Source organism: Lethenteron reissneri, chromosome 12 (genome assembly GCF_015708825.2).
Source record: "Lethenteron reissneri isolate LAM-NWPU_2019-01 chromosome 12, ASM1570882v1, whole genome shotgun sequence".
NCBI lineage: Eukaryota > Metazoa > Chordata > Hyperoartia > Petromyzontiformes > Petromyzontidae > Lethenteron > Lethenteron reissneri.
Window position 1 is genome coordinate 12,553,633 of NC_083790.1, and position 27,844 is coordinate 12,581,476.

Sequence of the window (27,844 nt, forward strand, 5' to 3'; positions counted from 1 at the left end):
TCAACTTTGCATCTTGGAATTTGTACTGAAACGTGAAGTTAACGCATTTCACAATAAGCGCAATGGCCGTTTATTTACTTACACTTTTCATCTATTTGCTGCAAGTAAACGGACTTGGAGCGAGTAAGTACGACTATAAACCCTTTGTGAAAACAGCAGTAGTGTCTCTTGTAATTTGCCTGTTGTATGCAGCAACACAAAGGTTCGTACCGTGTTTGGTTTTTAACGGTAAAACTGTTTATCAATGATTTATTATTGCAAGGATGATAACTTGAGCTCACGCATGTAAAATACCTATTGTAATTCTATATCCTCCCCCCCAAAAGTAATTTATTTAATTAATTGACAACGTTCTATATGCTACTGAAAATGTGAGGAAGGTTTTTTTTATGAATCCTTAATTGGGTTATTTACTATATTTCGAGTAAGTAACAATTATTTTTAACAAGTATATCATCTTATATTTATTTTAAAATTATGCGTATTTTGGCACAACCTTTCACCAGGATGTTTGGGTTGATTAAAACTGGAAATCAAAATGTGTGATCATCATCATGAACGGCCATTATTATCATTCCACTGCTGGATGAAAACTCTCCATCCTTTACATTCTTTCGATGCCATAATAAAATATTTCCTTCGCATTAAATAATCTTCATTACTCCATCTCCAGTCTCATCCATCAGCATCATTCTGAGTGATTTGTCCTGTCTAAGCCTACTTACGTAACACTCTGCATGACCTTTATAACTTGCTAGGTTGTCTGATCTCAACGTTGGTCTTTGTGTCTCTGAGTGTCATTCTTCGTGTTATTTTCAATTTTCGTTTCAATTTGAGTCAAAGGTTTCTGATCCACGTCATGCAGCCAATATGTACCGATTGAAAACTCACGTCTTTAGACCCATTGGGATGATTATTTTGTGCATACAAAACACATTCTGTGCTGGGTTTTTTTGTTATCCCTATGACAAATAACTTGTACTGTTAACTTGTATATGGTACTAGTAGAAGTACCCGGCGTTGCCCGGGTGAAAAATATATTTCTTAATAACCTTACATATATACACAGATACTAAGGTATTGTCAAAGCCCGGTGGGCTTTGACAATACCTTTCACCACTCACCACTCACAACTCACCCTCACCAATCATCCTCACAACTCACCAATCTCCCTCACCAATCTCCCTCACCACTCATCCTCACCACTCACCACTCCCACTCACTACTCACCCTCACCATTCATCCTCACAACTCACCAATCTCCCTCACCAATCTCCCTCACCCTCACCACTAACCCTCACCACTCACTCTCACCATTCACCCTGACCATTCAGCCTCACCACTCACTCTCACCATTCACCCTGACCATTCAGCCTCACCACTCACCACTCACCCTCACCACTCACCCTCTGCCTCACCACTCACGCTTACCACTCACCCTCACCACCACCACTCACCCTCACCACTCATGCTCACCACTCACTCTCTCCCTCTCCACTCACCCTCACTACACACTAATCACCCTCACCCTCACCACTCACCCTCACTACTCACTAATCACCCTCACCACTCACCACTCATCTTCACTACTTACTACTCACCTTCACCACTCACCTTCACCACTGACCCTCACCACTCACCCTCACCACTCATCCCCACCACTCACCCCTAACCACTCACCCTCACTACTCACCATCACCACTTACCCTCACCACTCACCACTCACCCTCACCACTCACCCTCACCACTCATCCTCACCACTCACCATCACCATAAACCCTAACCACTCACCCTCACCACTAACCCTCACCACTCACCCTCACCACTAACCCTCACCCTCACGACTCACCCTTACTACTCACCACTCAACGTCACCACTCTTCGTCACCACTCATCCCTCACCATCACCACTCACCCTTACCACTCACCATCACCACTCACCCTCACTACTCACCCTCACTACTCACCATCACCACTCACCCTCACCACTCACCACCACCAATCACCGCTCACCACTAACCCTCACCACTCACCCTCACCACTCACCCTCACCACTAACCCTGACCCCTCACCACTGACCACTCACCCTCCCCACTCACCCTTCCTACTCACCACTCAACCTCACCACTAACCCTCACCCCTGACCACTCACCCTCCCCACTCACCACTCACCCTTCCTACTCACCACTCAACCTCACCACTCACCCTCACCACCCACCACTCACCCTCCCCACTCACCACTCACCCTTCCTACTCACCACTCAACCTCACCACTGACCACTCACCACTCACGCTTACCCTCACCACTCACTCTCACCACTTACCCTTACTATTCACCACACACCCTCACCACTCACCCTCAACATCAACACTCGCCCTCACCACTCACCATCATCACAAATCCTAACCACTCACCCTCACCACTCACCCTCACCACTCACTCTCACCACACCCTCAGCACTCACCCTCCCCACTCACCCTCACCACTTAACCTCACCACTCAACCTCACCACTCACCCTCACCACTCACCCTCACCATTCACCCTCAACACTCACCCTCACCCCTCACCACTCTCCCTCACCACTCACCCCTCACCATCACCACTCACCCTCACCACTCTCCCTCACCACTCACCACTCACTCTCACCATTCACCCTCACCATTCAGCCTCACCACTCACCCTCACCACTCACCCTCACCACTCACCACTCACCGTCACAACCACCACTCACCCTCCCCACTCAACCTCACCACTCAACCTCACCCTCACTACTCACCATTCATCCTGACCAATCACCACTGACCAATCACCACTCACCACTCTCCACTAACCCTCACCACTCAACCTCACCACTCACCCTCAACATCAACACTCACCCTCACCACTCACCATCATCACAAATCCTAACCACTCACCCTCACCACTCACCCTCACCACTCACTCTCACCACACCCTCAGCACTCACCCTTCTCACTCACCCTCACCACTTAACCTCACAACTCAACCTCACCACTCACCCTCACCACTCACCCTCACCATTCACCCTCAACACTCACCCTCACCCCTCTCCCTCACCACTCTCCCTCACCACTCACCGTCACCACTCACCACTCACCCTCACCACTCACCACTCACCCCTCACCATCACCACTCACCCTCACCACTAACCCTGACCCCTCACCACTGACCACTCACCACTCACCCTCACCACTAACCCTCACCATCACCACTCACCCTTACTACTCACCACTCAACCTCACCACTCTTCGTCATCACTCACCCTCACCACTCACCCCTCACCACTCACCCCTCACCCTCACCACTCACCTTCACCACTCACCCCTCACCATCACCATTCACCCTCACCACTCTCCCTCACCACTCACCACTCACTCTCACCATTCACCCTCACCATCAGCCTCACCACTGACCCTCACCACTCACCCTCTCCACTCAACCTCACCACTCAACCTCACCACTCAACCTCACCACTCAACCTCACCCTCACTAATGACCATTCATCCTGACCAATCACCACTCACCACTCTCCACTAACCCTCACCACTCAACATCACCACTCACGCTCACCACTCACCACTCACCCATCACCACTCACAACTGCCACTCACCGTCACAACAACCACTCACCCTCACCGCTCACCACTCACCCTCACCACCACTACTCACCCTCACCACTCTCCCTCACCACTCTCTCACCACTCACCCTCACCACTCACCCTTCTCCCTCAACACTCACGCTCACCCTCACCAATCATCCTCACCACTCACTCTCACCACACCCTCAGCACTCACCCTCCCCACTCACCCTCACCACCTAACGTCACCACTCAACCTCACCACTCACCCTCACCACTCACCCTCACCATTCACCCTCAACACTCACCCTCACCCCTCTCCCTCACCACTCTCCCTCACCACTCACCGTCACCACTCACCACTCACCCTCACCACTCACCCTCACCACTCACTCACCCTCACTACTCACCCTCACCACCACTACTCACCCTCACCACTCTCCCTCACCACTCTCTCACCACTCACCCTCACCACTCACCATCATCACAAAGGGTGAGTGAGGGAAAGTGGTGAGGGAGAGTGGTGAGGGTGTATATATTTGTGTCTATGATGACAGCAGTACATGCTGACGTTTTGTATGTTAAATGTAAAAGCAAAATGTGTGAATGTGTGTGTCTGCGACACGCAGTTTGTTAAAAATGGAATAGGGCGATTTTAAAGTAATATACAACCCTTGATTCCTTCGCAACGATAGCAAAGAATCGCTTCTTTTCGCGCTTGGGATACATGTTTAATTACATGTTTATTTCCATTGGTATGTTATGTTTGAAAGTTTTCAGGAGTTTTTAATAATATTTTTGCCCCGGTCAACGCCGGATATTTCCCATTCGTAGCAGTTTATATCGACTCTATAATCAACTTATTTTAAAGGGGAACAGGGCGATTCTAAATGAATCTACAACCATCGATTCCTCTGCGCGATTCAGAAAATCGATTCTTGGCGCGTCGGGTTTAAAAGTAATTACACAGTTGTATTTTCATTTGTATGTAATGTTTTAAAGTTTTCAGAAGATTTTAAATGTATTTCCCCCCCCCGGGCAACGCTGGGTATATCGAGTTTATAGCACAAAAAGTCTTCTCCTGACACGTGTGGGGTGTCGAGGCCTAGTACCGTGCAGAGCCTCCGGCCTCGCCTAGATGGCCCACCCGGCTGAGGCTAGGGGCTGGGCCGCTACCACCCCCCCCCCCCCCCCCGCGCTACAAAAATACTGTATAATCGCTATAATTTTATTATCTACCGACCCTATAATAGTAAGTGCACACATTGGAGTGGGGGGGAAGTGAAACTTTGATGTATTTACCTCAGCGTCGCGTGTTAATGCGTGTGCATATTTTTAACGGGAATTAAAAATGGCGTCCACCCGGCAGCGAAGGCGTCACTACCCGTTGCCAGGGGCAACCACCGTGGTCAGCGCCGGTCGGCAATAGTAATAGTAAATAAATAAATAAAGAGAAATCACACGAAATCGATAATCGGACCGATGTAAAGGCGACGGACGAAAAATAGGAAATGCCTACGTTCACCGCGGGGCCGGGGGCGTGCCCACCTGCAAAATGTTTTCTTCCTAAACCCCACGGCCCAAGCACCAAATCCCTCCAAAGCGAGCGTACGCAGACGGACAGACAGACAGACGGACAGACAGACAGAAGGACAGACAGACAAAAAGTGACGTTTATAGGTAAGATTCGATTTTTTTTTCATAGTAATCAAAGGGCCAACGTTGTTGCTTTCTTTGTTAAGTTCTATCATTATAGTTAATATCCATTCGGAGTTGTAATGAGATGGTTAATATTTTACTATTTATATAAATGTATGTATTTCTCCAATCCAATATTAAATCTTTACACATAAATTAAATACATCAATCATGTAATGATGCCTAATTCATTATTATATTAACAATACAATAAAATAGATATTAACTTTACTGCAATGCAAAACGTGTAAATGTGGATTTGTTGTGAGTCGAAAATAAGTTTAACCATAAATTAAGGGATTTTTATTGTGGTTTGAAGGAAATCGTTGACAAGTTGTTGTCTAGAACCTGAGACTGTGAACATGTAATTTCAAGCCACTCAAACCTTACATCTTGAAAAATATGTTTAACTTGCAGGATCTTAAATTGAGTATATAGTAATGATGACTCTATAATGTGTTTATATCGTTTATCATTAGCAATTTTGTAATTTACTCTTAACTGGAAATAATTCATAATAGAGGTTTTTAGGTTTTTGGGAAATAATTATCTAAATGTGTCACCTTTTGGCAGGCAATTTGGACACTGCCATCTCTGTGGAAGTTGGAGACAGGGCCTGGCTGCCGTGTGGCCCAGATGTCGGCAAGGAGCCAGGCAGCGTGGTCTGGTTCAAGACGACACAAGGAGACAGCAGCCCACCGGTGCCTGTGGTCGTGTGCTCTGTGGACAGAGCCCTTTTGCTCTCTTGTGAGAGTGACGAGGGGACATCAGCCAGACACGCGACGTACTCCTGCTCCAGAAACCATGACCTAAACATAAGGAACGCGGAGGTCTCTGACTCGGGCACGTACAGATGTGCTGCTGCAGCCTCCCTTGCTGAATATTCGTGCAAAAATGCAACAACCATGGATGACTGGAATGTGTTGAGTCACACATGGCTTGAACACAATAACCAACTGAGTACGAGTGTAAGATTAACTGTGATGGGTAAGAAACGTAAACATGCACACCATAAGAATAAACAGCTAATGCATAGTTCGCAAAAGAGCAGATTGTCAAAAGAGATAAATTCTGCTTTATATACATCGTATACAAAGGAAAATACATTTTATTTAACAATTTTATTTACGATGCATTAAACTTGCTCACTCTTGATCATAGATGTTTACTGAAAACAAAACCTGTTGGTGCATTCGTCAACGTTTCTAAGTGATGGTCGTTAATGCTGGTCTCAAAGGGGATAAGGATGCAGAGCAGCGTTTTCTGTTGTTTAAGTCACATTACGTAAAAAAATGTACACGTCTTGGTTGGATCCAGATTAGTTGTGGGTGGCGATTATACCTTGGCTTCATGATGCTCTGCCCAAATCCCAGCCCCTCTCTTCTGTGTTGGGATTGCCTGTTGACGACAGTGAATAGAACTCTCATCACGTTGCGTTGGGGAACAGTGCCAAATAATTGAGAATAATCTATCATGTGGAATTGTATTCAGCGAGAACTTGACAAGTATGTCACAGTCTGCCCAACTCATACATTTGGCCTAGGATTTCTGGATTCTTCTTCCTTTTCATTTCAGTTGCTTAGCACAACAACCGCCATTAGCCACGAAGTGGCGGTGATGTTACCACGGTGCTTGTGCCAGGCTATGTGCACGTTAAGGCCATGTGAAGGTCACGGGACAGACCCAGATGCCATGGGTTGACTGACTGAGATGACTGGCATCGGCCTGTGCCCCGTACTGTGCCAACTTGCTGTGCTTTAGCCACCCGGCGCTCCGCTCATTATTGTGAGCATCACTCTTCTGTCCTCCGTTATTGCTAGAGGGCGACTGCCTCCAAATGCCCATTAGCATGCTTCACGAGCCTCCTCCACAGAGGCTGATCTTAGCACCGCTGGTACCAGTCATTGGCAAGTCCACTCAGCTCCACATCCTCTTGTACCACATCACTCCATATCTTCTCTAGCCCGTGCCACGCCCGTTTAGCCCCCTATATCCAGCCGAACAAAAGCCTTGCCTGCTGGAGAAGCTCACCAATGGGACTTTGTCTACATCTTTCAAGGATTTGTGAGCTCCTCACACAATCCAGCTTGGTTAAATCCAGGATGGATCGTAGGAAGGCCAGCCTAGATATTTCTAAACGGCTAGCCGGCTGTCATGTGTAAGATTGAATAGGTTTCAAGAATTGGGCAAGGTTGTAAGAACTTGAGAAAAAAGATTATGGGAGGGAATTCCCAAGTGGAGCATTGCGAGGAAAGGTGTTATGACTTGCATGGTGGTGATTGAACACAGTATGTATAACAAAATGTAGATTTGGTAGATTCTTTATTGTCAGCTTTTGGTCTCACTAGGTCCTCTGTTTTGATGAAATACCACTTTGGTTGATTCAACTCTTATATATGATAACGCTCTATTTATAAATTTGGGTGCAGCTCTCTGCCTCTGCTTTCTGCAACATTTGGCAAAGAAGTATGCTTCTGGATGTAGACGTGTCTCTAAGTGGTTTATTTTTGACCACACAGTCTTAAGATTTGCATTGTGGATTGGATATTTATTTGGTTAATATTCAATAACGTTTTACTTATTTGCCCGATTGAGAACACTAATCAGCATATGTCAATATATTGCAGCTTTGGTGGAGAAGACTTACACCATAAAGGTGCACACAGGAGATTTGTTGCATGCTGGAACAGATTCTCGTGTTTTCATTTTTATAAATGGAAGCAAAAATAACTTGGAAGCTGAGCTTTTAAACTCATCATGTAACTGTTTTGAACAAAATCAGGTATGTTTCTAAACCATAATTTCAAACATCGCATATATAATTCATACCCTAGTCGTATATTATCTGTATTTAGTATTGCAGTTTGACTTTGAAAGAAAATGACACGTGTTAATGTGTTCCAGATTGATTTCTTCACGATAAAAACGAAAGATCTTGGATGCATAACGGAATTTAATTTATCTCATAACCAACGTGGACTGGCTTCCGATTGGTACCTTGACTCAATTGATGTTTACGAGGGACACAATCATTACAAGTATGAATTGAAAGAATGGGTCGATGGCTCAAGAAAAATTAGACTCCGCTTAAAGGTAACAGCACGTACATTAATGAATGTGATCACATGTGATGGAAGGGCCATTCAAACCTGGTGGAGTGCTCCATCCTGGACTTAATGAATGGAGAACGTATGGCGCTCTGCACTTCTCACATTGCGGGGGAGGAGGGCAGTACAGATAAAACAAAAACACAGATTACTCATAACACTTCAAAGCAGGCTATAAACCGATGGTATGTATTAACTTCATCATGTAGAATGGGGATGAATATGTCAAACAAGTAGTCACTTTGTAATGTTTCTTAAAGTTATCGAATTACTTAACGTGTTACGGTCACGAGGTTCACACCGAGCCACTGAGCCTTGACGAGTGAGGAGCAGATGAATTAGGAGCAGTTCACGCCTTAAATTCCTGCATTGTTTTCACCTTTTTTTGCAATCACAGTCAATCCGCAACCCAATTAGCTAAGCATCACTGTGACTAAATGGCGCTTGGATGGGCGACTATCAAGCACAAAAACAGTAGTAGCTGTTGTCGACATTAGAGCGCAGTACAGCAAAATACATTATTGCTCTATGCTGCCCCACATCCGCCAACTTCCATTGACTAAAGTGGTGAAGTAGGGTCAAATAACCCTCACTGTTTTAATGGCGTGGGGAAGCCCTCATTCAGCAGTGGATTGACAGACGGGCTGCACACCGACATTGCCAATAAAGTTTGGATTTCAGAGTATGTACGTATAACGAACTTCTTTCGCACCGCACGTAGCCAACCGTGCTAATTGGAGGTGTAATGAACTTGGCAGACAGCGAGTAATGCTCGTGACGTTCACACGGTACAGGAATCTAAGCTATGGCCAGTGTGAACGTTGACAATCACGAAATTATCGACTAATTACACCACAGATAAACAATGTTAGATTTATTTTTTACAGATAATTAAATCCAACCGTGTGATTTATTGTGAAATGTATAAATGCTATATTGTATTCCATTCATAAGTAACAGATGCATGGCAAATTTTCCTAAACCATACAATTGGAATGTTTACTTTCTGTACTTTGTAACATGTGAAGATACGTTGTAATTTTTAAAGGTTGAAATATTTCTTAGGACGCTCGTGAAGCACAAAATTGTCAAGTTTCTGCAAGTGAAGGCTCCAGAGAAACAAGTTGTCTTCATGGTAAGGTGGCGCGTATTCTTGACAAGACAAATTATACACGTTGTACTTTTCTTAGGGTTTTTATGCAGTTCATGCTTGCCATTGTGCAATTATTATCCAAACACCAGCGTGGGTTGCTCTGTGTTGCGAATCGGGCAGGTGCAGGTCACGGAGGGCCCGCGCTGATTGGCGCACAGGCGACTGTCATCACAGCTCCGCAGTGGCCGCATTTTATGGTGGGGGAGCGGGTTCCTGCGTCGCTGTTGCCTGCGAATCCGAATTGATCCGGAAGAGATGCCACTTTGAAAAGAGGTCTATAAATTTAGAGTCGTCATCGATTTGGAATAGGAACGATAGAAGCTCTCACTATAAATGCCATTCCCATGCTATTGAAATGTCGGAATCAATCGAATGGAATCGATTCAAATCCACTCCAGCTTCGGGATTTTAGTTTAGGTGATTATTCGGACCACTGGGGGTGATTCGGATGAATACAATTTATGGGTCAAGTAAATAGCTAGGGGTCAGAGGGCTATCCCCAAGGGAGTGGATAGTCAGGGAGAAGGTGTGAGCCGTGCATCAGGAGTGGCACTGCAAATGAGTCAATGACCGATGAGAAAAGTAAGGACTTGAGTGTAAATTTAAAGAGGAGAGGATGAAAACAGCAGTTGAGACAACCAGAGGGAGAGAATGCTAAACAGCAACAGAGTAGGATGAGTGAACTCCCTCACTATGGAGGATGACTTTGAGAGTGGAGAGGTAGGCCACAGCAAGACCATTTAGTTTCTTTAAAACAGTGAGGGCAATGTTGTAACTGATATCTTGGATTAGAAGACAGCCGAAGGGATTTTGTTATGCGAGATCTATTTTTTGGGTCAGAAGTCTGGTGGCAAAAATTTTATTACCAAGAGTTTTGCTGTTAGGGATTTAAGAAGGCCATGCAGAAGAATGTTCCAGCAATCATTGGAAGGACGTGATAACCAATTTCGGGTCTTTGATTGAGTTAATTGCATCCCCAGCGTTTGGCAGTACTACTGTTGCTTTGTTGTCTATTATTGGCTTTACTGTAGTGGTGTTAGCTTGTTTGCTCTTCCCCAACGTCTGCTACTGTTGCTTTCGTGTCTTTCATTGGCTTTGCTGCAGAGGCATTGGTTTTCTGCACCTTTCTAGCCCCGCCCACTTCCCCCCCCCCGTCCAGTAGCATTCCACGCAACGCTACCCCCCCTCCCTTGCTCCTCCCCCCTCTCTAACTTATATAACCCCTTACCACAGCATCTCTCCCACTTCAGCTAACAATTTCTTGCTGTAGTTTTCACCCCTGATGATGATGATTGCTTGTGTTGCAATCGAAACGCCGTGAGAATTTTTATAATGTGTATGTTTTATTATTTTATTATTTCCCTTCTACGTGACTTTACCAAAAGAACCAAGAATAACGTTCCAGTAGTCAATCTGAAACATGATTCGAAGCTTTCGTGACTGCAGGAATTACTCTTTGGTTCTTTCGGTAAAGTCACATAGAAAATAAAATAATAGAATACGACGTTTCGGTTGCAACAAAAGCAACCATCATCAGGTAAGAATTAAAGATAAAACACAGACACGGGAACAGCCTAGGCAGACACACATGCAGAGAAAGACACACACAAAGACACACCGAGCGAGACACACACCAAGACAAACAGAAGGACAACGAATCTGTGCCGAGGCCTTGAATAGAGAGTGGGGGGGAGGGGCCGGGGCAGAGAGAGGATTGCGGAGGCGACACCAGCGGACAGACGAGGGGAGCAGTGTGGAATTCCAGACCACAGTGGCCGGAGGAGAGACAATGATTTAGAGCAAGAACATAAAAAGTTTGAGAAAGCAAATTTAGTAAAATTAAGAAGCGTAATGCAATACAACACAGAAGGTCGGCTAACACACAGTTAAAGCATAGCCTGGTTGATTAACGTTCTTCCAAAGAATTCTAAATTATAAGTAAAGTGTGATGAAACACAGACACGGAAACAGCATAGGCAGACCCACTTCTAATTGAGCAATCTTTGGAAGAATGTTAATCAACGAGGCTATGCTTTAACTGTGTGTTAGCCGACCCTCGGTGTTGCATTGCATTCCACTTCTTAATTCTACTAAATTTGCTTTCTCAAACTTTCTATTTTCTTGCTCTAAACCATTGTCTCTCCTCCGGCCACTGTGGTCTGGAATTCCACACTGCTCCCTCCTTGTCCCCTCGTTTGTCCGCCTCCCCAGTCCTCTCTCTCTGCCCCGGCCCCTCCCCCCTCTCTCTATTTAAGGCCTCGGCACAGAGTCGTCCGTCTGTTTGTCTTGGTATGTCTCGCTCTGTGTGTCTTTGTGTGTGCCTCTCTCTGCATGTGTGTCTGCCTATGCTGTTCCCGTGTCTGTGTTTAATCATTCATTCTTACCTGATGATGGTTGCTTGTGTTGCAACCGAAACGTCGTATTCTATTATTTGATTTGCTTTTCTACATGACTTTCCCGAAATAACCAAAGAGTAATATGAAACATGACGAAATAATTAAATAAATCCTAATCATGTCCTAAAAGCGCTGACATTTTTGGAAAATAATAATGGAGGAAATTATTATAACAAGCAAATCCAATAACCTGACATTTTAATGGGAACAGACATTTTTTACTTTTTGTTAACAGGAGGCCTTATGGAAGTTTGTACCTGCATGTTTTTAAGGATGCTCAATACAAATGAACAGCATTTAAAAAAGGTTTGACATTAAATCGGATAGAAAGTGGGCATGATGTCACCAGTATTCCAGTGCGAAGCAAGGTGTACTTTGAGGTCACATGGAATGCTGAAGGCTCACTGGCATGTGGTCACGGGACAGACCCATGAATGATCGGATTATTAACTGATATCACTGCTAGATGCACTGCTATGCTCCTCACTGTGGCACCTCACTGTATTTTATTCACTCGGCACTCTTCTCATTGTTGTGAGCGAAGTTCCTCCTCCCTCCATTCTTGATGGAGGGCGATTCTCTCCAATTGCACAATCGCATCCTTCACAAGCCTTGTTCAGAGAGGTCGATCTAGACACCAATCATTCTCAGTAAGTTCACAGAGTTAAATTCGTTCCTTACCACCTCAGGCCAGCTTTTCTCAAACCCATGTCATGCCCATGTAGCCCCCTCTAGACAGCCAAACAAATCCTGCTTGAGAAAACAGTAGCTGGCTATTTGAACTTCATGACTCAGCCATTGCTTCCTGGTCTGTCAGAGGAGGCAACTAATGGGACTGTGTCCAGAGCTTTCAACAATGTGAGATTCTCAAACTATCCATCATGGTTCATCCAAAAGATGCATTTTAGGCAGACCAGTCTGCAAAAAAACCCTGTAACTATATTACAAAGATAATCTTTATAACATGCAAGTCTGCATGTTTACATTACACGTTGTAGGATACAGTGTATCTTACTGTTGCTATTTCTCATCAGGCATGGTGTACATGAAGGCTCTGTGTGAAAAATTCGCAAGCCAAAGTGGAACAGTCGAAACGTTTACATCTCATTCTTCTATGAGACCAATGGACGAGCTGTTACGCTCAACGCTTCCCAGTGAACACGAGACCCCAAATGTGCTGGTCCCAGCCACCGCAGGAGCGGTGGTCTTCTTAGCGCTAATGGTGGTGGGTGTTGCAGGCGTGTTCAGTCATTTAAAAAAAAGACGTGCACTGAAAAGTAAGTTCTGCTTCTCATTATTTGTTTTTTTTACCTTCATTCGTGCCACATTTCCTGTCATGTGAGTGAGTGTATTTGTCTTTGTAAAGTTATTCATCAGACATGTACAGGAGAACTCTTCTTATCCGACATGATATAATTAGAATCTTTATTTAGGCTGCGGGAGGAATCCGATGAGCTATAAAGCTCTTATTCACATATGTCCAGCAGGGGCGGGCCAGACAGTTACAACAACAAAAATAAAAAAACTGCCTCGACTGCAAAGTATAGGAAAGGTAACTATCGATACACGGGTAAGGATCAAAGTCACAAATGACATTGGCAATGTCGTTGTATCCAGCACTCATCTTCTGCTTCAGGATATTTTTGAAGGAAGATTTACGATGTTAAGGGAAGAAATGAGGTTGTTCCAAAACGTGGTGCTTCAACGGGAAAGGCTTTGTCTATTATAATCTCATTCTTGGGATAGTTAAAAAGCAAGTAGATGGACGACTTACGTTTATTGGATTTGACAATGGGTGTAATGAATGAAATAAGTAAAGCACATATCTGCCAATTAGGATGTTATGCATGTGAAGTACCGGTGAAGACGCTTGACGCCGAGGTTGAGGCACACGTATATTTATTTCACAATACGACAGTGGGCATATACACACTCGAGGCGGTATCGGCCCCCTCACCCGTATAACTCGGGATACACCCCTAGCTAACTCTGTCCTAGCCCCGAATCCTCCACTAATGGGCTAGGGGAGGCTAACTGGCCCGACACTGGTAAGTCGGGCCCGGTACCCGGAGTTCCAGACCAGCTCTTACAAGAGCACCGGCTCTGGCTTTCGGGACCACGCCGCTGGCTCAGTACTGTCCGGCCCTGAAAAGGACATCGAACTAGGGGAGTCCAGGGCTCTATCTAAGACGTGTTCAGTCTTCTTCCCTTAGCTTAAACATAACTGACTCGAGCCCTTTGAACATCCCCTTTTATACCCAACCCCTTCCTGAGGGGTGGGGCCCCGGGGGATCATAACGTTCGAACCAGCCCCCCCCCAGGGTGTCTGGCTCGGACGTCGTAGAGGGCACCTCCTCGTGCACTTACGTAGCCCCGCCCACTGTGTTTGTTTTCCATAGGCTGCCATGCATAACGGGCCCTCTCTTTAACAGCCCTACATCCCCCCCCCCCCCCCCCCGCATAGCTTGCAGCCGTCCCGGCTGCCATCATACAAAAATGACAATAAAAGTGCATTTACACCTTGACCGCGCGTGTGCCTCACTATTTTTCAACAATAACAAGAACAGCAACAAGAACACAACAAAATGCTACAGCAAGAAGAGAAAACAACCCGACGCACCCCCCCTTGAATAAATACGAATTCCGTAAAAAAACAACCTATATACAATTTGCAGGGAACCCACCATACACACAACACCAGGTGAACCCAACGTATGTACATTTCAATGGGCAGGGAACACACCACCCACACAACACACAATGAACCCAACATATGTACATTCAATGGGCAGGGAACACACCACCCACACAACACACGATGAACACAACCTATGTACACATCTTCCGGCCTCATAACAGTCTGCGCATTTTTGCGCGCGTCCTTGCCGCGGGCCCCTCACACGGGGTAACCCCGGGTGGCGGACCGTCAGGTGGCAATTGTCCGTCCCGGAGTGAGTCCTCATCCGATGCCGCGCGACCGTCGGTATCCCCAGGAGGGGTGGTCGGGCGTGAGCCCGTCAGTCCTGATGCACCTGGAGGTGGCACGGCCGGCAAGGCATTAGGTGAGAACGACGGAGACGGACCCAATGAGTCGGTCGACCCCCCACACGTTTGGCCACGCATGTGTGAAGTGGGTTTGTGTACCGCAACGAAGGGTTTTAACCTAGAGGGGTGCACGAACCATCGCCGCTTCCCCCATTTAATGCGCACGCACTGTGGTCGCAAAACTTCGACCACCTCCACAGGGCCCCGCCACGGCCGCACGAGCTTAGAGGAGGTAGCCAGTGGCACTTGGAGACAGTGCAGCCATGCCTTGTCCCCCGGCTTCCACTGTATCATGTGCGCCCGACCCAGCCTGAGGCGCTCATTCGCCTTTTGACGGAGGTCCGAGTTTAGCATTGCAGCATCCCGCGCCTCTGTTAATTTGGCCAGATTAAATTTGACGTGGTCAGCCAATTTAGTTTTCCCTTGCGGCTCGGGGATCTGCAGCTGGGCGCGAACAGGCGGGTCGGGTTCGCGACGGTACATGAGGTAAAAGGGGGAAAATCCCGTAGCTGCATGGGGTGCCATCCGGTATGCCGCCAAGACCCCTTGAATATGCAGGTCCCAGTCAGTCTGTGAGTCCGAGACCTGCTGTGACATCATTGACGTAATGGTGCGATGCAGGCGCTCGACCATCCCGTCAGTTTGCGGATGATACGGGGAGGTACGAATTTTCTTCGTGCCTAGGAGGTCACAGACTTGTTTGAGTAATTTACCGGAAAAATTTCTGCCCTGGTCGGTCAGCAGCCGCTCCGGAGCACCTTTGTCCAGGACGTATCCCTGAACAAAGGCCTCCACGATGGCTGCTGCTGACTGGTTGGCAAGGGGCCAGGCCATAGGCCAGCGTGTAAAATACTCGACACCAGTCAACAAATACCTATTGCCCCTGGGGGTGGCGGGAAATGGGCCCAAAATGTCCAGCGCGACAAGCTCATTTATTCTGGACACTTTGATCGATTGCAAGGGCGGGTTAGACTCCCGCGCCGGCGGTTTCCGTTGCGCACACCGAGGGCATGATCCCAATAGATCCCCAACATCCCTCGTCATGCCAGGCCAAAAAAAATCAAGTTGTAGCAGTGCAAGAGTCTTTTGGGTCCCCAGGTGTAATAGGCGCTCATGTGCGGCCCACACCACCTTGCCTCGCAACCCAGAAGGGACCACCAGCCGATGTCGCTGGGATTTCCCGTCCCAATGCATCAGCAGACCTTGCACCATTTCCCATGCATCTGAATCACCCTTCACACGCTCAGCACCCCCGACGCGACGACGCCACCCGAGAAGGGAGGTATCCTCCATCTGGAGGCGCCCCCATTCAGTGACGGGCAACCCCAACAGGGAATCTCTTCCCTGTTGTTCGATCGAATTAGTAATTAATGTTTCGTCGTCGTCGGTGGCTGCCAAGACCGGAACCGATGCGTCCCCTGAAGGCCTGCAACGTCCCGACCCCAGGAGGCATGCACATTCCGAGGTGGTTGGCATGCGCGACAGAGCGTCCGCATTCTCGATGGCGAACGCCCTTACGGTAAGTGGTTTCAAAATCAAAGTCCTGGAGAACCTCCAACCATCGAGACAACTGTCCCGATGGTTGTTTAACTCGCAGGGCATACTGTAGTGCCGCATGATCTGTGCGGACGGTGAAATGCCGACCGTACAGATATGGGCGATACTGTTGGATGAAATAGACAATTGCCAACAGTTCCCTACGGGTGACACAATATCTTTGCTCCGCAGGAGACAACACCCGACTACCGTACGCGACCACCCGTTCCACGCCATCAACCACCTGGGAAAGCACACCCCCAATACCCGTGTTGCTCGCATCGGTGTCGAGCAAAAAGGGCTTAGAAAAATCGGGGTAAACCAAGGGAGGGGCTTTTACCAGAGCGTCCCGAAGGGAGCAGAAAGCAGCCTCCTCCTCTTGACCCCAGTGGAACCGAACCCCTTTAGATGTTAAAGCGTGCAGGGGTTTGGCAATTGTCGCAAAATCAGCGACGAACCGTCGGTAATACGACGCGAACCCAATGAAACTCCTGACCTCTCCCACCGAGGTGGGAGTCGGCCAGGAGCTGACACACTGCGTTTTGGCGGGATCGGTAGCAATACCTGAGCGTCCCACGATGTGCCCCAAATAACGCACCGAATCGCGCAACAAATGGCATTTTTGGGGTTTGAATTTCAAATTAGCAGCCCGCATCTTTAGGAAAACCGCCCGCAACCTCTGGAGATGTTCGTCAAAAGTTTTACCAAAGACGATAACGTCATCCAGATAAATGAGGCACGACTCCCATTGCAATCCAGCCAAAACCAATTCCATCAAACGCTGGAAAGTTGCCGGCGCTGAGTGTAAGCCCATCGGCAACCGGTTGAATTGGAACAGGCCGTGCGGTGTACGGAAAGCAGTTTTAGGCTTTGAATCATCGTCCAGAGGAAGCTGCCAGAATCCCGAAAGTAAATCGAGTGTGGAAAAGAATCGCGCTCCCGCCAAGGCGTCCAGCGATTCATCCATCCGAGGGAGCGGGTATGCGTCGGCAACCGAAATTTTGTTAAGGCGCCGAAAATCAACGCAAAACCGCAACGATCCGTCCTGCTTTTTAACCAGGACGATCGGCGCTCCCCAAGGGCTGGTGGAAGGAGAAATGATGTCGGCGGCCAACATGTCATCAATAGCCGATTTGACATGGTCCTTTTCGGCGGGACTCAACCGAAACGGATTTTGGCGAATTGGCGCGCTGTCACCCGTGCCAATATGGTGACGCAGCAGGTGAGTACAACCCAAATCGTATTTATTCCGACTAAAAACGTCGGAAAATTCCCGCAGTAGTGTTTTAAGTTGTTGACGCTCTGAATCTGACAGGTCCGTCGATCCCGCACAAAGCGCCTCGAGCCACCCTTCATCGCTATCCGAATGCGGTCGCGGCGCAGGGACAACGCTGACGTGATTTGCGACGGTTTCCTCACATGGCACCGGCGTTGCGTGAGCAAGCACGGTTCCCTGTGGGACCACCACCGTCTGCGAGCCCACATTGAGGACCGCGATGAAGGGTTCACCGTCCCCTCTTACTATGGTCTGGGCCGGAAGTAAATGAGGTCCACTAACCCCGGCCCTAGACGGCCCCAGCAGAACCCCTTGGGCCGCAATACTCTTAGCGAAGGGTCGCCGAAGTTTCAAGGGAATCAACATTTGTGCCCCCGGAGGGACGCGCACTGTTCTCTCTACGAATGCCGGCACCGTCGCGAACGCCGTCCGAGTCGTAACGGGTGATGGCAAAAACGCCATGCGTCTGCCCGACGGGAGCTCAATGCATCCCTGGTCGATTAATATCCTAATCGGCATTTTGGCCAGGAAGTCCGTCCCCAGCAGGCACGGAACCGCCAGCGAGGAGGAAACAAAAATCGGCCCAGACAATTTAATTTCCCCAACACAAATTTGGGCCCGAATTTGTCCGATGATGCCAAGTGAGCCCCCGTTAGCCGCATAGAATGGTACGTTAACAGGCATCAAAGGACGGCTCTGGACAGGGAGAATATTGTATATTAACTCCGAAATAATGGTCGCCGATGCTCCCGTATCGACCAGGATGCGCACTTCAACCCCGTCGATGTGCCCCACAACGGCCGACGACCCCGACGATGCGGCTACCACACGATCGGCCAGCACGGACCACTGGCCGGGTTCGATATGAGTACCCAGAGTGGTGCGTGATGGTGCGATGGTGCGCGATATCGGCCCCCCTCTCGTTGCGGTGTTTGAGTGCGTGACGGGCGTGTGCGTGGGCCAAACATGTGGGGTGCCGCGACTCGCCGGGTTATGATGGTGGAGCTTGTGATGAGGCCCGTCGTCCCGTTGAGGTGTCGTCCCGCGCTGACGAGGAGAGCGGCACCCCGAGGCGACGTGGCCCCGGACGCCGCAGTTAAAACACCGCGGGAGCGGCGTCGGAGGTGACGGATGGTCGGAACGGCCCGACCCGTCCTGGCCCGATCGTGCTCCCGTCGCCTGTTGCCGTCGGTGGTCGACGGCGTAGAGCTCCTCCGTCGGAAGGGTGGCTGCAGCCACCGCACGCCCCGCCGATGCCCTGCTGGCTTTCCGCCGGAGTGACAGGAGGTTTGCGTGGAGGAGCCGCGCCGCCTGGAGCGATGTCATTTCCGCGTCCTCCTGCGCGACGACAGCGATGTCAAGGTCGTCTGCCAGGAGGAGGATTTTCTCCGTGACCATAGCATCCACGCCGTCGTCGTCCATACGAGGGAAGGCCGACTTAGCCATCGCCAGGAGGCTCGTCCGGTATGCTAGGGGCGACTCCTTCTCACCCTGCTTGCGGTCGTAAAATTGCTGTCGGCATTCGGCTGATGGTCCATAGACCCCGCCCAGCAGCTGTAGCGCCATCGGTAACGTAGACCGCTTCTCTCTCGGCGCCGATGTGAGTGCGGCGAGCGCGTCGCCGTCGAGGAGCGCCGGCAGCGCGCAGAGAGCCTCCTCATCGGACCATTTCGCCATCTCCTGATGGGCGAGGAAACGTCGGCGAAACCCGGCCCAGTCTCCCTCCGCGCCGATGAACTCCTTCAGCGGGGGCAGTCTCTGATGAAGCGCAGCAGTTGTTGTAGACCCCCGCAGGCAGATGTCACCACCACTCGGCTGTGCGTCGGTGCGAACGGCCGATGGGATCGCCTGTCGCGGTTGTGATGACGCACCCTCCGGCGGTGATGACGCTGCAGCTCCAGCGACGGCGATGTCGGAGCGGATGTTCAGGCTGGCCACGCCCTGAACAGCTGTAGCGTCGATGGCGGGAATTTCAAATTCGGACTGCTCCGAAATGGCGGGAAGGCGCCCTGGTCGTTGGCTCGCCTCGCCCCGTGTTGGATCACCGGCCCCCAATCGCGTGATGGTCTCCAGCATGGCGGCAGCGGCATACAGCAGCTCCGCCAGCCTACCGTGAGCCAGCCGTAACGCGTCTGACTGCGGCCCCTCTTCATTTCGATGCCCCGGTAAGGAGGCGTCAGGCCCCGGCTGCACCATGTCTTGTGGAGCCGTCTCGGGCTCGACGATCTCGGCAGTGTCTTCCTCCTGCGGTACTTTTGCCCGTGCTGTTTTCCGCGTGTCCATGTTCGAATTACTTCTGACACCAGTTGAAGTACCGGTGAAGACGCTTGACGCCGAGGTTGAGGCACACGTATATTTATTTCACAATACGACAGTGGGCATATACACACTCGAGGGGGTATCGGCCCCCTCACCCGTATAACTCGGGATACACCCCTAGCTAACTCTGTCCTAGCCCCGAATCCTCCACTAATGGGCTAGGGGAGGCTAACTGGCCCGACACTGGTAAGTCGGGCCCGGTACCCGGAGTTCCAGACCAGCTCTTACAAGAGCACCGGCTCTGGCTTTCGGGACCACGCCGCTGGCTCAGTCCTGTCCGGCCCTGAAAAGGACATCGAACTAGGGGAGTCCAGGGCTCTATCTAAGACGTGTTCAGTCTTCTTCCCTTAGCTTAAACATAACTGACTCGAGCCCTTTGAACATCCCCTTTTATACCCAACCCCTCCCTGAGGGGTGGGGCCCCGGGGGATCATAACGTTCGAACCAGCCCCCCCCAGGGTGTCTGGCTCGGACGTCGTAGAGGGCACCTCCTCGTGCACTTACGTAGCCCCGCCCACTGTGTTTGTTTTTCATAGGCTACCATGCATAACGGGCCCTCTCTTTAACACCCCTACACATGAACAGGGCTCAATGTAGATTTCGTCTTGCATCAAGTGATGTGAGATTGGATTTTAAGTAGAGGTCACAATGGTGTGTTCTGTATGGTACATCCAGTGCAAATCGAACAGTAGAATGATGAAGGGGCTTCAGTCTGTTTCGTGATTTATTAGTAGCTGATCTGTAGGCAGCATCACAGTAGTCAAAAGTAAGAAAATTATAGCTTCAATAATTTGCAGGTGCAATTGAATGGAAAAAAAATGTTGTTTCTGTATAAAAGCCCTGTTTTCTATTTGATTTTCTTTGAGATGTGATCAATATAGGGTTGGAATGTAAATTGTGAATCAATCAGTAAGCCAAAGTATTTGAAGCACTTTGTTTGTTCAATGATAATGATGTTGATGTTGAATTAAGTTGAAATCATGTTGGAGATTCTATTTGACTTTGTTTGGAAATGTAAGTTTAGTCCAAGATTAGTCAAATACTTTGGCTTAAGATCATTTAAATATGAGAACAGGGACTCTATGCGATGATATGACAATAGTCTGAGTCTATAATTGGCAATAAGTAACGGCAAAGCAGTTATAAGTGACTCAGAATTGTACGCAGTTGCATATACAGAACACGACTTCCCTGAAGGCATTCACCTTCAGCGAGCGTGATGCCGATCACACACGGTTCGATTTAGAGGGGTTCACGTTTCACAAGCATAGAGAAAGGAGGGCATGACTGGAGCTACAGACCAGGTAGCTTCCACACAGCATTAAGAAAAGATGCCACCAACTGATTCGAAGTGAGACACAACACACAGACTTGGGGATACACAACGAGTCTCTCACCTCGTGTACTGTATGTGTTCTTGACTCGCAACGTGTCCCGTCCAAGCTCATTCCTGGCAGCGCCAGTGTGTCCCTGTCTCTCCGTCTGTGTCTCTTTCACTCTGGCTTTGAGTCTCCATGTCTGTGTACTTCCCCAATACTTCATCGTCTTTTTGTTAGTGTCCCCATGTTTGTCTTTGCGTCTCCACGCCTTCCTGTTTGTCTGTGTCACTATGTCTGTGAGAGATGATCTCCCAAGCGAAATGCTGAGGGAGGGTGGCGTTTGTGCACAGACTGCCCTACATGACATCATAACAACAGTCTGGACCACTGGATGGGTTCTGCAGGACTGGAAGGATGCCCTGGTGGTCCCCCCCTTTAAGAAGGGGGACTGCACAGACTGTAACAACTACAGGGGCATCTCACTCCTCAGTGTGCCGGGAAGGTCCTGGCAAGGATTATTCAACATCGCCTTGCTAGGCACGCTGAGGAGAGGCTTGCGGAGCCCCAATGTGGTTTCAGGAAAGGGCGGTCCTGCACAGATGCCATATTTTCTGTCCATCTGCTACAGCATAGGTGTAGGGAATTCCAAGAAGACCTACATCTCTGCTTTATTGACCTGATCAAGACCTATGATACCATCAGTAGGCCTGGGCTCTGGGTTGTTCTTGACCCTCTGCTCATGCTCATTAAGGACCTTCATGATGATGAGCGGGCCCGGGTAAAACTACGTGGCCAGGAGTCAGAGCCATTCCCTGTACACCTTGGGGTGCTACAGGGATGTCCTTTGGCTCCCACATTATTTAACATATATTTTGACCACGTAGTTTGTGAAGCCTTCAATAGCTCTACCGGAGGAATTTCCATTTGGTACAGATATAATGGGAGGCTGATCGATGCCCGGGTGCGGTCAAGGGATGACTCCCTATTGCTCAACCACGTTATGTATGCCGATGATCTGGTAATTGCTGCTCACTCAGAGGAGGAGTTGGAAACGCTGCTGCTGAAACTAGAGCATGCCACTTAGAGGTGGGGCCTTACCATCAGCCCCACCAAAAATAAGCACCTGCCTGGGTATTTTGTACCATCGGGCACTCCACCCCCACAACTTCCAATCGGTGATGGGGCAGTTGTGAAGAGAGTGGAGAGTTTCCCATACCTGGGCGGCAGTGTGCTCATGACCGGCGCCGGTTTAACAGCAGAGGTCTCACTCCAAATCAGTCGAGCGGCAATATCTTTTCATCGGTTGCATGACGCTGTGCGGAAGCTACCTGGTCTGTCGCTCCGCACGAAGCTTCAGGTCATCTCGGCCACGGCCCTCCCTTCTCTACGCTTGCGAAACGTGTACCCCCCTAATGGAGCATCTTCGCCGGTTAGAAACATTTAGGCTGGCCTGCCTACGATCGATCCTGGGTTTAACCAGGCTAGATTGTGTGAGGAGCTCACAAATCCTTGAAAGATCTGGGCAAAGTCCCATCGGTGAGCTCCTCCGGCAGGCAAGGCTGCGTTGGCTGGGTCATGGAGCCCACATGCCCAGCCACCGCATGCCTAAGCAGCTTTTGTTCGGCCGGATCGTGGGGGCTAAACGGGCGCGGCACGGGCTAGAGAAGAGATGGAGTGATGTGGTACAGGAGGACGTGGAGCTGAGTGGACTTGCCGATGACTGGTACCAGCGGTGTCAAGATTGACCTCTGTGCAGGAGGCTCGTGAAGGACGCTACTGGGCAGTTGGAGGCAGTCGCTCTCCAATAACAATGGAGGGCGGAGGAGCGATGCTCACAAGAATGAGCGGAGGGTCGGGTGGCTAAAGCACAGCAAGTTGGTACAGTAGGGGGCACAGGTGGCGCATCAGCCAGTCATCTCGGTCATCTCGGTCAGTCGACCCATGGCACCTGGGTCTGCCTCTTGATCTCCTGCAAGCGGGCGTTCGACACTTCACGTGGCCTCAAGGTGCACATGGCCTGGTACAAGCATCGTGGTGACGTCACCGCCACTTAGTGGCGAATGGTGGTTGTTGTTGTGAGTGTATTCGTGTCTTTGTGAGTCTTTGTCTATGTACTCATGTCTGTGTGTGCCTGTAAGTATATTCGTGTCTGCGTGTCTTTCTCGTGATAATAGCATGTGCCGCCCGTGCATTGCTTTGATAGCATCCGTTGCTTTAATTGCGGATAACCCTGCGGATATTCAAAAGTAATTTGCTCCATGACTCCTTTAATCGGCAGGAATATCGCGAGTATTAGTAAGCCACTTCACTACGACTTGATGGGTTAAATCTCAGATAACCGCAAATAAGAGCAAGAAATTGGGCTGCTTGATAATCGAAGCTTTGAGGGACCCTTCAGCTCCAGATAAGAGGGGCTCTGTATATGTAGTACCCTGTGTATGACCCAGTTGCCTGGAATACAACTGATCAAATCATATCTTGGAGGCTAAGCAGTTTTAAACCCGTATTGTGCTTGGATGGTGACAACCCTGCTTTCAACAGGTGTTAGAAAATAAGCAAATAAGAGGACTTCTGGATCGGCTTACCCCTCTCGGATGAGAGCATTATTAATTACAAAGGTTCAAGGGAACCAACGTTAACACCACATACAACATTGCAAACATGGCCATGAGTCAGCAGTCCTATGTTAAAATGAGTATTACGCAGTCACCACCTCTATTAGTAGTTCTGCGCAGTAGTTAAAACGTTATCCTCCTGCTTGAAAAGTTAACTTCTCCATAGGATAACCACTGTGCACAATTCACAACAATAAATGCATGTAAGGCTCTTGACGATCCCTGTCATAGCTCTGAATATTGTGGGTAGATTGCGTTCAAAGAAAGTTTAAGTTTTTGCATTTGCCTTTTGTGAAGCTCAATTTACTAACAAGCTCATGTATTTCTCGAATTGTTCTGAACTTTGCAGGCCATGAGGATATCATATCCAGGTAAATATGGAATAAAAATAAATGATTTCCATTCAACATACATAAGGACCGATTCCTGCTATGAGACAGCTTTTGGCCGATTGGCTATGTGGCATGGATGGGGCCCCCTTCCCCAAAACCCCACAGCCAATCAGTGTATGGAGTCGTGCCGATGGGAATCGAGGCTGTGCGTACTGACGCTTGCTATTGCGTTTGTGTCTTGCGGCATCTGTCGCTGAGGTGCGGAACGTGGCGCTAAATCAAAGAGGGCTTAACATTACTTAGAAACAAACATGATTATGATGATGACGAATATAAAGAAGATGATAGTATCGTTGATGATACTAAATTGCAGTCAGCTTTAAAACACTTGTATACATATTGTGAAAGTGGCTCTAATGACAATGAAGTTGATTGTAGTGATCAATAAAGAAGATGATGATGGTAATGATGAATGATGACAATTGGAGATAATGATGGTGCTGCTGCTGCTACAACTACGCCAGCCTCAAACTGCACATCCACGCCAACCCCTATCCCATAGTTATCCACAAACTCTCGAGAAGTGCACACCGCAACAGGCACCTATTTAAGATAATATTTACATCCCGTACTATCATTCACGCAAATTGCCTCTTGAGACTTTGTAGAATTTATAACGTGGATAGTTTCCGCACGGGCAGTTTCCGCACGGAGGTTTACAGACAAACGGGAAGGCAGCCACGGCCGGTGCCAACAGTTTGGATATTTCACCAACTCCAAGGGCTCGGGGCGGCTCAGGATATAACCTCATTGGTGTGTGCCGTGGCCAGAAATCATTCATGAGAATGCGTATGAATACATTGATGTTTTGCTACGTATAACACAACAGGAATTAGTAATAGGTTTTTACCCTTTAATCTGGAAACAAAACGGACACCTTTTTACAAGGGATTATGTTTGCATTAACCAAAACAGGAATTGCTCATCAGGATGGGACGAAGTGATGTTCTGCATATTCAAGAAATGTATAGTACAATATAGTGGAGAGTATACTACAATGTAGAAATGCAGCACACAGTGTACAAATTTTACACACGTGACTATTTCCCACAGAAAATTCACTCGGAGTGAGACTGTTTGCTATATAAACGGACCTGCCAAGCCTGCTGCAGACATGTTCTGTGTCTATGGTAAGTTACATTAATATATTGAACCTAAAATAATCGGTTTCTGTAAAGAGAGACACTACTTTTTTCAATCGCTGCCAATTCGTTTTAAAATTAAAAAGTTTGATAAAAAAAATTCGAAATGCAAAAATTCTGTATTTACCTGCTAAAACTAGAATGGGACAGATCTTTTCTCGTAGAGAGCACTAATGGGTGATGGGATTTACACATTGCTATTGTATATAAAAATAATGGCCTACATCCCAGAAGGTGGTGCTAATTTTATGCGGCAATGCGAATAAAGGGCTACACTTAGATTCCACGCTGATTCTGCACTCTTAATCTGAGTGTCAGCCAAGCAAATAATATCACTCTCATCCTCATGAACCCGATTGACTTAAGCAGTAGGCTGCTGTTTTTTGACCCCTTTGTTCATCGTCTAGCGATATGTCACGTTCATTCAGCAGCAGCGTGTGTGCCAACAGCACAATTGTAAACGAGCATCAACAAAAACGCTCTGCAAATATTTTGGGCACCTGTAAATCAGAAACTTTGAGCTGGAATTCGTGGTTCACACGAAGAGCCACCACATCCCTTAGCCACTTCTTTTTTAAATAGAATTTGGAATTCTGTACAAGGTAATAGCGTTCATATGTTGCTTGTTAATATGTCTTTGCTTTGAATCTTTTCATATATGTGTGTTCTCTGCAGGTTGGGGTTTCTTCTGTGTTGCATAAACAACCAAATTTATACACCATATATTTCAGGCAGGGTCGTCATAAATAACATAAAGAATCATGTTTGACTGAGAACACAAATTAATGATACATTTGCTTCACTTCAGTACATTTTTGTTCACGCATATCTGATGCCTATATTTTTGTATTTTAGAAAATATGTAGGTCACATTCGCATCAAGAATGGGCCGCTCATCCTGCAACCGAGTGGACAAGTGGCGGAGTCACACGCGCTCCTGATGAACGAACACAAGTGTGTGGATTACAAATGTTTTGCCTTCACAGGAATTCACATTCAATTCCAAACATGAAAACACCTGCCAATAATATATAGCCATATAGAAGGTTGCAAAGCAATAGGAATATCGCTTAATTAGAATCATACAATATTATATGCACGCTTGTTTGTAGTCATTAAAACACAATTAATGGAAACACAAATACAACACATATATTTCTAATATGCACCATATTTTGTAGAATCCATCTTATTGTTGAAAAGGTCTGGTGCTGAATTGGGAGGCTATCCCTTGACTGCACTTGGACATCAATCAGCCTCCTATTGTATCTGTGCCAGATGGAAAACCCTCCAGTACAGCCATGGAAAGCTTATTCAACGACCTGGTTAAAGAAGTGTAGGGGCCAGGGGACATCCCTGTCGCACCCCAAGGTGAATAGAAAATGAATCTGATTCCCAGCGACGCAGCGTGCCATCATGAGGGTCACAATTACAGACTGTCGTAGATATACCCCAATGTAAAAAAAATCCTTTTCGGTGTTAACGATTTAAATACTAAATGTCTCAATACTAATCCCAATAATAAGGAGAATTACAATTGATTAGTTAACGGATATTTGAAATGTCAATGTTATTTTGTTAAGGTAGCATGGCACCACAGACAGGAATATAACTTGACTTGAGAGCTGTAACAATGTGAACCCTGTAGGAAGAGCACTTTACATTGATGGCTAAGCTGGAGAGGCCCAATTCAGTGCATGAGGTCTGGAAAGGTAATAAATACATAAACTACCTTTATCTCTGACAAAAGGATAGACTGATGAATCTTGATTTGAAGCTTTCGTGACTGCAGGAATCCATACTCTTTGGTTCTTTCGGTAAAGTCACGTAGTTAGAAATAAAATAAAACATCACGACGTTTCGATCGCAACACAAGCGGTCATCATCAGCAAAGGAGTCAGCCTCTAAAAGCAAACTGTTTATAAAGGTTTGGGGATGGGCGTAGCCCAAGTGTATCAACAGCACCAAGAGCATGGGCGGTGCACGAGTTCCAATGCAGCAACAATGCCAATGCAGCAACAATGCCAATGCAGCAACAATGCCAATGCAGTGGGCGAGAGAGCTGCCGTGGCAAGAGGTTATATAGGTAAGAAAGGGGGGAGGAGCAATGGGGGAGAGAGAGAAAGGGGGGGTAGGGGGATGGGGGGGGCTGCGTGAGCGCTAGGAGGAGAGAGGACGTGAAGCTGGGAGGGGGGAAGTGGGCGGGGCTGGAAGTGGGAGGCTGGGGATGCGGGGGGGGGGAATTAAC

The 27,844-nt window shown here is 48.0% G+C and overlaps 1 protein-coding gene across 1 annotated transcript; it reads left to right on the forward strand.

The window, feature by feature from the left end:
* Window positions 1-27,692, forward strand: LOC133341916 (uncharacterized). Its single transcript, XM_061550745.1, has 8 exons — window positions 1-123; window positions 5,870-6,283; window positions 7,924-8,078; window positions 8,201-8,389; window positions 9,469-9,538; window positions 24,412-24,433; window positions 25,508-25,584; window positions 26,452-27,692. Exons 1-8 carry the CDS (start codon window positions 63-65, stop codon window positions 26,460-26,462), a joined length of 999 nt encoding a protein of 332 aa, XP_061406729.1. The 5' UTR covers window positions 1-62; the 3' UTR covers window positions 26,463-27,692.
* Window positions 27,693-27,844: the final 152 nt, after the last annotated feature.

What these genes read in the sequence shown, in the direction of transcription:
- LOC133341916 (XM_061550745.1), top strand. Translation starts at nt 63, where the DNA reads ATGGCCGTTTATTTACTTACACTTTTCATCTATTTGCTGCAAGTAAAC. An exon ending in AGTAAACGGACTTGGAGCGA is followed by an intron (nt 124 to 5,869) that starts GTAAGTACGACT and finishes ACCTTTTGGCAG; the next exon opens with GCAATTTGGACACTGCCATC. An exon ending in ACTGTTTTGAACAAAATCAG is followed by an intron (nt 8,079 to 8,200) that starts GTATGTTTCTAA and finishes AATGTGTTCCAG; the next exon opens with ATTGATTTCTTCACGATAAA.